General features: G+C 33.3%; 1 protein-coding gene across 1 annotated transcript in view; it reads right to left on the bottom strand.

Moving 5' to 3' along the window:
* The window catches only part of LOC100367791 (nesprin-1-like), a 157,857-nt gene that overhangs the window by 130,949 nt on the left and 13,674 nt on the right, over positions 1 to 13,234 (bottom strand). Inside the window, exons 7-23 of the mRNA XM_085505423.1 lie at positions 12,955 to 13,151; positions 12,544 to 12,641; positions 11,587 to 11,730; positions 10,917 to 11,231; positions 8,539 to 8,820; positions 7,702 to 7,798; positions 5,986 to 6,188; positions 5,261 to 5,578; positions 4,452 to 4,775; positions 3,898 to 4,041; positions 3,469 to 3,636; positions 3,189 to 3,323; positions 2,795 to 2,956; positions 2,453 to 2,673; positions 2,015 to 2,120; positions 1,068 to 1,565; positions 86 to 226 (exon numbers count right to left, since the gene is read on the bottom strand). Of these exons, the coding sequence (XP_085361549.1) occupies positions 86 to 226; positions 1,068 to 1,565; positions 2,015 to 2,120; positions 2,453 to 2,673; positions 2,795 to 2,956; positions 3,189 to 3,323; positions 3,469 to 3,636; positions 3,898 to 4,041; positions 4,452 to 4,775; positions 5,261 to 5,578; positions 5,986 to 6,188; positions 7,702 to 7,798; positions 8,539 to 8,820; positions 10,917 to 11,231; positions 11,587 to 11,730; positions 12,544 to 12,641; positions 12,955 to 13,151 (3,553 nt within the window). The remainder of the gene's footprint in view (positions 1 to 85; positions 227 to 1,067; positions 1,566 to 2,014; positions 2,121 to 2,452; positions 2,674 to 2,794; positions 2,957 to 3,188; positions 3,324 to 3,468; positions 3,637 to 3,897; positions 4,042 to 4,451; positions 4,776 to 5,260; positions 5,579 to 5,985; positions 6,189 to 7,701; positions 7,799 to 8,538; positions 8,821 to 10,916; positions 11,232 to 11,586; positions 11,731 to 12,543; positions 12,642 to 12,954; positions 13,152 to 13,234) is intronic.

Raw genomic sequence — 13,234 nt, forward strand, 5'->3', positions numbered from 1 at the left:
CACATACTGTATATACATGTATTTTAATATTCCATTTCTTACTAAAAAAAATAGAATTATTTTAAAATTGTTCTATGAATGTTACCTCTTTTTCATTGAGATCTGTCCTAACACTTTCCAGTCCGTTGGGCTGGGTTCTTTTCTCCATTTGAGGTTCGGTTTTGTTCAAGAAATCCAACACAATGCCCTTCTCTGTTTCATATTCATCCCAGAGATCGTACTCTTCCTGAAAATGAAACAAATCAAAAGTAAGATAACAATAGTAAAAAAATTCGCACAAACACAGAGCAGACATACATGAGATGAAGAACGGTAAAAAAAAAAAGATGGATTACATGTGACAAAGAAGGATTGATATTAATACCCAAGACAGCTACTTTAAAAAATAAATATCAAAGAAGTCATTCCAAAAATTACATGCTTTCCAATAACAGAACTTAATTATCAGATTTAACATCAAATGATCTTGATCTTTTTTTGCGATAAAAAATACAGGAATGATATCAGATAAAGTGATGGCTAAATGTGAAGGAATACGGTAGAAAATTACAGACAGCCGAGATAAATACTGGCAGTCAGCCAAATAAGATTACATTCATGTACATTGGCAACAAGCAGACATACCAAAGACATGTGTTTAGACATACATAGATTGAAACAGGCAAAGTAATGCAAATAAATTGACAGTGTTGACTTGCTTTATACAAAGAGTCTCCATTCAGTTTACAGTATTTTTACCTTTGAATAGTTAGACATCAACATCATTGTTAAACTCTGTAAAAAATAAAGTCTCAATACTTTGAGTAACTTACTAGTTGCCCTGACCTTTCATTTGGTTATTAATAATTTCACAAAAAAGGTAAAAACTATTTATGTGAGTAACATGATGACTTTTTTGGTAATTTATGAATATATATTTGTTAGAAAAATAAAACATTACAGCACATTCTGGAATTTGTTTGTGTTATGTATGTCATCAGGGAAGACCACATTTTGTGATGATTTAATTCCACAATTCCAACTTTTAACACCTCATCACATTTCTGAAGCTGACTAATAATTCTTACCTCTAGTTGGAGCTTTCTCTGGTGAGCCTCTGCATTTGTATCTTTCCACTCCTCCTCCAACCCACTGACATCTTCTCTTAAAAAGTTAGGAGCACTTTCTTGTCTTTGCAACTCTTTGCCTTTCTTCAGTTCTTCATGTACTTTGTCTTTGCCGCTATCCAGCTCTTCAATCAGAGTGTGATGTTCCTTCAGCTGCTCCTTGGCAATTTCTAAACTATCCGCAGGAGGAACCTCTGTCATCCTCTTCCTCTTCTTTTTCAGCCATGTTCTGGTTGTCATGACAACCGTCTGATATTCAAAACACTCCTCAACAACCTTAGCCTCTACCCTGACAAGTTCTATTTTGGGAAGGAGGTGTTTATGTCTATTTAGAAGTGCTGCAAGCTTTTTATCCTCAGTCATCATTTCATCCTCGGTACAGCTTTGTGAAAGGTCTGTAAATGTGTTCACTAACCACTGTGTATCGTCATGGTGTCTCTTGATGTCTTGGCTGATTGCCTACAATGAAACAAGATAATGCTTACAACATAGCCATACTTTACTTGTAAGTATTGAAACTTAAAAACTTGCATACAGTGAGTGGTAGAAACTTGTACCTTATAAATATTTGTAAACATCAACCCTCATTGAAATTTACCAGTATATATGTAAATTTGATTGGATTACAGCTCAACATTGTAAACACCTATACTGTGAATACAATCATATATGGGTGTGACTTACATGAAGTGTCTGTGATTGCCCACTTATTCAAATTTTAAGTGTTTGCTGATTGGATGACAATAAAACCAACTCAATATTAAAATTTATATTCACTATAATGTCACAGCACCATTGCTGGATTGGTAAATTGTAAATCAAACAGTACAATAGCCATTTTTAATTTAGAAAATTTTATAAAACATTTATAATGTCCAGGATAAAAGTATCATTCAGAAATTACTCACCTGAAATTTTTCATGAATAACCTTGAATTCATCATATGCTGCAGCTTTTTTAAGAGCAGAAACGGAATCATCAACACTGTCCATCCATTTTGATACTGCATGGAACCTAACATGACAAAAACAATACATACATGTAAGATTATTTTCCAATTTCTGAGGCCAGGAAAATGATATTCCATTTTTATGAAAGATGAATTATTCCAGTAGTATTTCAGTGTTCTCAATTGTATTCTTTTTAAATACATAATTGAAATGACACACATTTGTGCTGCATACCAGTAAATAAAATAATGCAATAAAACAAAATTCAGGATGATTTATAAGTGATATGTGAAACAAAAATTATCCAGGGAGGAAGCAAATATTGGTTGCCTAGCAACACAGGAATTGAAGATATCATAAAGACTATAATCTTGAAAACCAAGTCAGCAAACATACCTTGTATAATAGTCTTTCCATTTTTCAGGCCAATCATGTAACTGTCGATGGATATCATCAATATTATTGCATAGTTCTTTCCATTGTCGGTGGCGTAAGTCGTGTAATTCTCGTAAAGAGGTATCTTCAGCTCGATAGGCTGTCAACTGATTGCTAAGGCTTTCCATCTCTTGCAAACACTGGATACCATTCTTAAAGAAATTTGTCTCATGAAAAAATCTCTGTAATAAAAAATAAAGTAGCACATATACGATGAGTTTTTATTTTCATAGCACACAGACTTTTAAAGTACATTCTGCGAGTGAAACACAAGTAATGAAACTGATGGCAAGGTATACTTACTGTATGTTGTTGTAAAATGTCTTGCATTTTTTTGTTTCCATTCATATCTTTAACTTCTTCATTTAATTCTTTCTCAGCACTGTCTATGCTATCTAATAAATGTTCTTCTGCTAACTTAAACCTGAGATTTATTAGCCTCATAGGAGACTGGTACATCACATCCTATACACACAGATAGACAAGTAGTGAAAGTTAGAAAAAAATAAGTACTGTATATTTACTGTTAGAAGTACATTTCCCATAAATACTGCATGGAGTGACAAATAAAAATAAATAATGTCTTTTCTTAATTTTTCATTTTGTTGTATTTTAAAGCATTTTATATTTTTTTGTATTTTACACAATGTTGTATACACCATGTTGATGATACATACAAAAATCCACTGTTACTTGCCTTCCACTTGGCCTGCGTGGATGTCATTTTTTGTTTTACTTCAGGTCTTTCATCATCTTGCATAGCATGTAATAATTCTCTAGAAGCCCTGAGAAAATTCTCTAGAATATCTTGATCAACATTATTAAAAAAATCCTAAAATGAAAGAAAAGACAAAAATTAATTCTCGATACTGAATCCAATTGATGTTAGAATTGATCAATCTTCTAATGCTATTAAAAAAGAATGATTTTTATACATGCACATCAACGTCACATTATTGTAATTTTTTTGGACTTACTTGATGTTTTTCTATGAGGTGTTCTATATTATCATTTTTATCTTTGAGGACAGCCTGTGATGCCTCAATCCATTGTTCTATGTCAGTAAGTGATGACAAGTACTTAGTCCAAAGGTCCAGACTACCAGTAAATTTCTTCTCCCAGCTTTGGGCATTACCCATAATGCTCTGCAAGAGAAAAAGAAAAGAGCATATGTTGGTATAAATTAAAATTCTGTGTCTCAACGATGTTGAACACACTCACAAATCTCAGCACTTTGGAGAAGTGTATGGAAAAACAAAAATGATTGCAAAAACAAGATAATTCCAATTTATTAATATTAATATGAAGATTTAAAATAAATGATTGACCACAATATTAAGGTGAAAACAAACATAAAAGGTAGTGATACTGGTATGTTAATAGAAAGGTTTAAATTTTAACTGTACCTGGAAATGTCCATTAAGTCGAGTCATCTTGTTTTGCAGCTGTGAGGTATCTATAGCACCACCATGACCTTTGCTTATGTCATCACATAACTTATTCTTACTCTCCATCACTTGGTCATAGTGAGGAGCATCTCGGAAGAACTCCTAATGATGATGTGAATAGAGTGACAGATGGTGAAACCCACAACAAGTATACTGTATTTTAATATTTATTACCTGGGATGATGTGAAAAATCATACTGATGAAGTATACACACCGATTGTTGCCTGGTAACGTGTTATGTGTTTGCATAGAGCATGAAGCAGAGTCTGCGTCATACAGGTACATTGTGTGTGGAGTTGTCAGGTTTATCCTAGCACTGTATCCAATCAGTTTAACACAACAATTACTTGATACATGACAAAAGCTTAGAGATAAGCACATTTATCATCATTTGAAAACATTTCACAACATTTTATCTATAACAATAATTACTAAATATTATCTATTATATATCATATTTATTGGTACGAGCAGCATTAATCTAATTATCATACTACTTTATCATTGTTACCTGATGCTGATGAAGTCTAGCTTTCGTTCTATCTTTGTTTCCATCCAATACATGTGAACTCATCAATGTATCAGCCTCTTCCATCCATTCCTCCACATCTTTAATTCCATCTTCCCATTTCTGCACTAATGGCATTATCTTTTGCAAGGCACTCTGTTTCTTCGGCACCTGGTCACGGACATTGACAATCCTCTGCTTCACGCGTTTCAAGGTGTTCAACATTGCATCCACTCTTGTTGGTGAACAGCTTTTGACAAGAGATTGGGCAACTTTTGATATGTCTTTGAATATTTCCTCCTGGACGTGCTCTTGGTCTCTAATGTCCTGATAAGTGTTAATAAGTAACAACAATGTATAATTCTTATAATATTGTACTGTATCACTGAATCTACATTCCTGTATTTGGTCTATTAGTATAACATGTGCTTACGTACATGACAGATGTTTCTGTGGTTAATCTATATTTTAAAAATTTAGTGTACAATAAATCCAAGTATTGGTTAATATGCAGCTTTATTGGAGATGAACATCTATTAGTTCAAATACGGTACTCACTGGAGTATCTATGTCTGAAAATATTTGTCTATGTTGATGTTGCAATAAATTGTGACAATTAATATGTGTGTGTGTGGTTAGAGCAAAAAAGAATGTGGATGACATCAAATAAAAGACTGGGCACAGATGAATATCCTTGAAATTAACTATCAGTAAGAAATAAATCAACAATAATATAACCAAAGAAGATATTTGATTAACAAACTATCATTTCAGTCAAGTCAGCCAACAAATTACAGAATAAATAAACTTACATCTAAGTCCTGTACAAGTTCTTTCAACCCCTTATATGTACAATCTATAGGATCTTTCAATAACTTCTCAGCTCTGTCCAACCAAACTGTCATGGATTTCAAGCCAGCAGCGTACTGTCTCTGTAATCTTTCGGCCTCCTCTTCTTTCATGTAAATTTTTCCCTGTTCAAAGATGTCTTTCCATCTTCTATTCAAAAGCAGTAATTGTTGTTTGATGTCGAAAGAGACGTCTTCTTTACATACTTCTATCAGGAAGTTACCTGAGTCATTTAGTAGTGTATGTTTGTCCATCCAAGTCTGGAGGTCTCGAAAGAACTCCTGAAATATTAAACATGAATTTTAACAGTTTGTATGCAATTATGAAGGTGTTATTGCCAAGATTCCACAAAGAATTTGCTGTAATGGAGGATGGTGCAGCCAGATTACTGTCTGGGTACATACATAAGTTTTCTTGCAATTTTCATTATTGTTAAATATCAATATAACTCTTTAAGCTTATTAATCTTACACAAATTGGATTATTAATTTTGTATCATAATTTCCTCCACTGCTTATTACTTTGTGAAGGTGACAAGACTTTTTAATTTGCTGTTTACAGGGTAAACTAATATAATTAAAATTACTTTTCAAGATATATGTTTTTGAAATATTCACTAGTTCTAATGGATCATAAAATTACATTTTTCACTTTTACTGGATTCAGATTTGAATGTTTATTGCAATACCTTTCTAGCTTCATGAGGCTGTGTGAGAACTCTTTCAGCATGTTCCAACCATGCCTGCAGTTCTTCCACTGATCTGTTGTAGTTGGTCCAGTTTTGGAGAACTTTATCTAGCATACTTTCTACACTATGTATCTCTACAGAAAGGTTCTTCATCTTTGTACCTTGTTCATTTACAAATTTACGAACCTTTGATTTTTCTTCGGCTTAAATAGATGAAAAGATAAATAAAGGTTAATCAGAAAGAATATTTGTGCAAAACACTGTGGACATAACTGTGCTAAATAAACACCGTTATTACAGACTTTTAACGACTTGCTTAAATGAAAGATCCACTAGAGCTAAGTATCACTCTTCCAATTCACACCATTTTAAAGCAACAATAGATCATGAGAGGGTTTGCCATACAAGATGGTGTGTATTTGACATTTCACCGGGCCCCCATTAAAGTTGTCATCTTGTACCGTAATCCCAGAGGTTTCACCCTCTGGAGACCCGTAAGGAACCCTGCAGCCATCTTTTTCCACTTACAAGTGATTTAAAGTACAACATCGATATGTAGCATATATACTGTGCTTTCAGTGTTCACATTTCAGTGATAGCCATTACAAATCGACACTAATGACACAGGGAATGTGTAATATAAAAAATAAAAATCTGAGAAAAAAAATCGATAGTTACAGCTATTGTCACTTTAATATCACCGCTCCCCTAATCACTCACATGTCACTGTGTTCAGGAGAGCTATTTTTAGCTCACCAGCTGTTTCCAAACGACAAAGTTCAAAAGTATTGTTTTTCCTTTTTCACAAGAATTATTTTTTTTTTAAATATATTAAAGTAATAGTTCAACCGGCAAATATTAACTGTTCTAAATGATCATAGTTATAATAGTGCTGGTAACATTAACGCTCATTAAACGTAAGTATATTGCTTTGATAATGTGTTATATATATAGCCCCACTAGGCTGAAATAAACCCTTTATGTAATAAATTAACTCATATTTCAATAGAAACCCTCAAACATTGAGCCAACTACATGACATGTGACCTTTTGTCATCAATCAACTATAAACTGATGTCTATAGCACCGTAGTGAGAGTATATACCAGCAATCGGTGCAATGACATACAGTCAAAGTGCTTTATTTGCTGTATCTACCGGTACTTATTACTATACATCTTTTATATCCAAGCAGTGGGACTGTTTTGTGAATAAAGTACAAGAATGCAAATAGAATGCCCACAGGGCTGACAGGTTTCTTATTGTTATTGTAGAAAGCAAGCCAAGCTGTGAGTGGGTCACTCCTTATATGGAATTTACTTTTCCTAATAAGGTTATATGCAAATGCCCTGTTTGACATTGTACAAATATGGGATAGCAATAGCAACAATTTTCTGATATCATGCAAACAATAGTTTCAGCTATTTCCATCTAAAAATAATTAACAGTAATTAGAAACTACTACTAGTATTACAAATAAGTGACTAAATACTGCTTATATTTAAATAATTTGTGATTCTGATTATTCGGCTGAAGCAATTATTACTTTTTGTCACTTTCTGTGACCTCACAAGTGAAACAACATAATCATCTGTTTCTGATCTACAGATCTACTTTGTGGAAGGTTACAACAATTAACACAGATGGTGAAAGAGGTAATAGTTCCATATCTGAGGGACTATTTACATTATATATATATATATATATATAAACTTACCATCTTGGATACCATTGTAATAGGCCTCTGCTACTGCCTGCAGTTGCTGAAACCCTGACTCATATCTTTGAAAGAATTTATCCTTTTCAATAAAATCCTGAAAAACATTTTAGCATAGTTTTAGAAAATAATGCAAAATATTATGTCATTGCAGCAGTAATATCTTATTCATTGTAGTATTAGCTTAATTTTTAATTCGAATGGGAATTCTGAATCATCATACAGATTTAAAAATGCTATGACATCAATACATCTTGTTCATAGTTGGAAGTCATTGACCAATAGCACTGGTATGGGTTTATTTCAGACTTAGCACAATGTATATTCAAATTCATTTATTCCAAACTCATTATAATCCATGATGATCTTTGTACATCTGTGTACACAAACTCTGGATATATGACAAGCAAGTTTAAGCATGTCTACTGAGTTAAAAGCATCCATATCAGATGTCATTATTTACTCTTTTGTATTGTTGGTATCACGGATACTGGGAAACTGGGAAACTGGAAAACAAGCTTTACCATAACTAATGCATACACTTATAATATAATATTGATAGTATTAGTATTAAAAAAGCATTGTAAGAGAACCACATGTAAGCAAAAATTTAATTATTTTTTGACAGAGAATTTCAAGTAAGTATTTATGCGTTTCTAACAAAAGAAATATAAAATCATTAAGTTCCTAAACTCATGAATATTATATTCATAAACGTAAATAAACATTTTTCATTCAATTCTTTATAGTAATATAGACACATGATCAACACATACACTTGTAATGTGTCATGGGTTGGAATTAGTATTGCTGTATATGGATTCTTGAATAACTCACCATGTAATTATCAAGCAATGCTTCAACATTTTCTTGGTTTCCATATTTGACAGTCCACGATTTCAACCTTCTCTCCGCCATCACAACAAATCCTAACATGCCATATTTTAACTCTTCATACTGAAGTTTCAACTGTCTTCGTTTGGCAGTCGGAAGGACATTGTCAAGTCTAGTTGCCATTTTATTAAGCTGTGATGATGGGAGTTTTGTTCCTTCACACTGACCACTTTCACATATTTCCTCTAAAACTGATTTCGCCCTGTCAGAATCTTTAAAAAATCCCTACAATAAAAAACATTTGACTTCAAATTATTATACAATTTAACAAAAATATAAGAGTCACTAATTAAAATTTAATTACAAAACACTACAATATGAGTATTATTTTGTGAGAATATTCTTGAATATGGATAAAAAAAAAAAAACTTGAAGCCCATGGTTTAAAAATGATTATGGAAAAAGTTAGCAGATACATTCATCAGCAGGCAAAATCAGTACACACAAAAATTGACTGAATAAATCAATATATCAATGTTTTTGGTTTCAGTATTTTAGTCTTAGTCCTGAGTTCAACAAAAATAACATGGAATGTCTTCCACGCGTGTGGCAGTCTCTTTATCAAGTATCGTGACAAAAATAACCAGCACCTAGTCACCTTGTGACCTTGAATCAGCAAAGTTGGAATTGAAATCAAGCTATGAAAGCTTGGGTATATTGCATGTTTGCATACACTTGAACAACTTTGTCATCAATTTCGCTGCCTAATAAACATCAAGATCAGTGCAAATATTACTTTGATCGACCTCAGCCTGAGAACAGTGACTTTGTGTGGAACTAACTTGAATAGTGGCAATACCGCAACAGCATGTCAGTAGAACGACTGAAGACATGCAATCTTGGTAACCCAACAATGCAATGAAATAAATATTGGACTTCAAATCATAAATTTAACTATGTAAGCTAATTCCATTGAGAGTAGACAAGAGAACAATATAATAATTAAATCAGTGTGAAATAGGTGATATTCTATATCATTATTTAGGCTAGATTGTAAACCAAAAAATAAACACATACAAACATTTTTTTATATCCAATTACAACCAAATTTTTATTTGTCATTCCTACGTTGTCAAGCGATTGAGCCACAAACATATACATTATAAACTGCTTCCACTATTTGCAAACTAGTACTAAATTTAATCAATTTAGCAATCACGTCCCGCATCATGTTGTGATTGCTTAGATTGATATAACATCTATTCTGTTAATGCCGGTACAAATTATCAGTGTTAAAATCTCCTTTAACACAATAAGCGTCAACGAATTCATCTTATATTCCTCTGCAGTACAGTACAAATAATAGGACATTAATCTTTAACTTTCACACATGCAGGAATGCATGTCTTATTGTTTTGTGGAAGTAGGTCTACTTCATGCAATGAACAAAGAGTTGACAGTTACCTGAATAGATCAATCAACAATTACTACGCAGTATTCAACACAACATTCTGTATCAGCATGGGGTAGATACAGCCAATAAAAACATTGCTACTGATCTAAAGCAGCCCACTACGTCATTAAATATGCAACGCAGTTTACTAACTAGAACACTCTGAAGAGCATTGTTATTATATACAATGTGCGCATGGAGGTATGTTAAGTTCCATGACCTCAATTGACCTGACACACCCATATTAGACGTTGAGATTAGACCAACTACATGTCATTGGGGGGATGAAGTGTTGTATACTATTATTAAACATCAAACACCTGATCCAGTCACTGCAGTCTGTTTACATTCATCTGGGATTGTCTGTCTACTGCTATGAAATAAATTAGCACCTGCCTCCCATCAGTCTTGTCACAGGTATTTTCACAAAGCATGGGGAAATTTAGAATAGCGCCCTCTGTGTCAATTTTAATAAGTAACGGTACAGCGTCAGTGTGCTTCCTTTCTAGTCTTTAATATACAAGACATCAAAGAACAGAGCATCCACTATGTAACATGTATGTAACATTGAGGGAACCTTGGCTAAGATCCACCGATGATTGTGTTTGACCAGACACGGTTGACACCGGGATAGTGCATTAAATTGCAATTATGATGGTCAAACACAGTTCCCTAACATGCAATAAGGTTTCTGTGACACAAAATGCACTATATGTTTGTATATGCACTATATAACTTGCACTTTTCACATAAAAAAAAGTCAGAAGACAATAGTGACATTCAATGTCCGGAACTGTCACCTGGCACAAAAATATTTTGAAAAATAAACACAACAGAATGGAACACAAAACAGCTAACAGAACAGACCAGAAATTTCTTGTCTTTCCAATAAATAGTACAATCAGAGAAACCAGCAACTGAAACTTACCATATGTTCACTCAACTTGCTTTTGATTTCTTTAGCACTTTCTTCATAATTATCTTTTTGGATAGTTGGTTCAACCTTCACTAGTACTTCAGCTCTTTCAATCCATTTAATCAAATACATCAATGGTTTGGGCATAGTGGCATCAATGGCTTGTTTCCAGGCTATGACTTGCCTAGTTACTCTCTCCCATCTTTCGCAGATGGTGACTACTTTTTCTTCAGTGATTGAGACAAGGACTTTATTTTCATATTTTGTGACAAATACTACGTAGGCTTTTTTCTTGTGTTCATGGACCTCACTTAGTTCTTCATATTGCTGTAATAATAATATGTTAAATTATGTCAATCTCAATCAGTAAATAATTTATTTTTAGAAATTTGTGGGGGCAAAACTATAAGAAAGGACCCCAGTAGAATTTTTACTGCTAGAATATTACATGATTTTCATTGAAAAGCGAACTTCATGAAAATTTGCCTTTTGTGAAATATAGCTGCTTACATTACAATATTAATTCATTATGGGTCAAAGGTCATTCATAAAGTTCCTAAAATTGCTAACACTATTAAAGTGTTCTGAATTTCAATCCATTGTACTCCAAACAATAGTCATTTAATAAATAAAATGTACATGAACTATATGTACATATATTTGAAAGAAAGACCTTACAAACCTCATATTCTTCAAGTTTATTCATTTTTCCTTCCTTTGCCATGACAAGAACGGCTTCAGCTCTGAGAACATGGTCCAGAATCTCCTGATAAAGTGACTCTTCTTCCTTAGCTACAGCATGCATATCACGCACAGAACCCATTAACTGAGAGAAAAAACACATGTACATGTATGGTCAGTCACTTGAACAGAACAGAACAGTTGTGTTACACACTTTGTAGTGCATCTCCTTGGTTGCAATATGGGCTGCAAACATACAAAGATATTTTTCACATTCAAATATGTTGCTAGTAAAACACGATTCAGTGCTCAATCAACTTGTAAATTTATGGTAAAATGATCCTCAATTTGTTCAACTAATCAGATTAGATCATATGTGGCATTGCATACTGAATAAAACAACAATGAATTTTAAAATATTCAACAAAATTGACCAATAAATTAAATTTGTGTCCAACTTATTCAAAATGGTTTCTGCGTTGGGCTTGAAAACAACAAAAAATAAATGAATTCTGAGATTCATTCTAGTTTTACTCATTTTCAAAGTTGGTGCTAAAAGAATATGTGATTGACAAAAAAATAAATAAGAAATGATTGGTACCGTAATAATTATAAATCAAATATTAAATATGTCATCAAACATGTATGCATTGGCTGGAGTTATTGTGGACAGAAATGAAAACTAGTAGCACTCTTTTTGTGACAATGACGCCAATTGAGATTTCGTCTACTTTCAGTTACTTATGCAAATCAGGGCATATGAATGAATAAATAGTTACTCATTAAAAATGTGACCAATCAATCCACTACATTCAATTTCGATACACAGACAAATGTTCTGGAGTCTATTTTTCGATAGCAAAGCAGAGAAAACAGACAGAGGCAGCTGGGATATAAGGAACTGTATCTATCCATTTATGGATGACTTCATAGGCGAGTCAGATTTACAGAGACTTACCGATGAGGACTCGTCATCTCCCACTTCTGGATATTCTTTCAGGAACTGTGAGACATAAGTCATGATAGATTTCTCATCTGGTTTGTCTACATCCACATCTGAAACAGAAAACATAGAGTTAACAATTTATACAAGTCATGTATATAAGAAATTAGTAACAACTTCATCATCCTTTTAGTTGATTTGGATTGAGGTTTGATGAACGATAACTGATCAGCATGCTCCAAAGGTATGGTACAACCATTCTGTTTATCCATAAAGAGAGGAGTTTATGTTAATACTGAAGAGAAAATACCATCGTCTGCAGAAGAAGGTTTCAAGTTTGTAACGAAAGCAAAGATGGCGGGGATTCACATTATACAGATCTTCGTCTCACTCACTACACATATGGATAAGTTAATAGTTACTTACCTTTTGGATCAAGTAGCTGTGGAATGCCAAGATCCCTCTCAGCGACTGTGAATGCATTGTCCAATCTCTGTTCATTGGTTTTGGGTTGCAATGACGCCAGGTCTATGAGTTCCGGTCGTATGCTGTGAATCATCACATTAAATGCCATACCATCTCTCCAACTCTTGCCAAAGTCTTTGATGTCAGTGCTGGTAGTTCTGCAATGAAAATTTGACACATCTTCATTTGACACAGTTTTTGCATTGTGCTATTCAAAATTATGGAGTATTTTGCATCATAT

The sequence above is a fragment of the Saccoglossus kowalevskii genome, chromosome 2 (genome assembly GCF_978046115.1).
Source record: "Saccoglossus kowalevskii chromosome 2, keSacKowa6.1, whole genome shotgun sequence".
In the NCBI taxonomy this organism is placed as follows: Eukaryota; Metazoa; Hemichordata; class Enteropneusta; family Harrimaniidae; genus Saccoglossus; species Saccoglossus kowalevskii.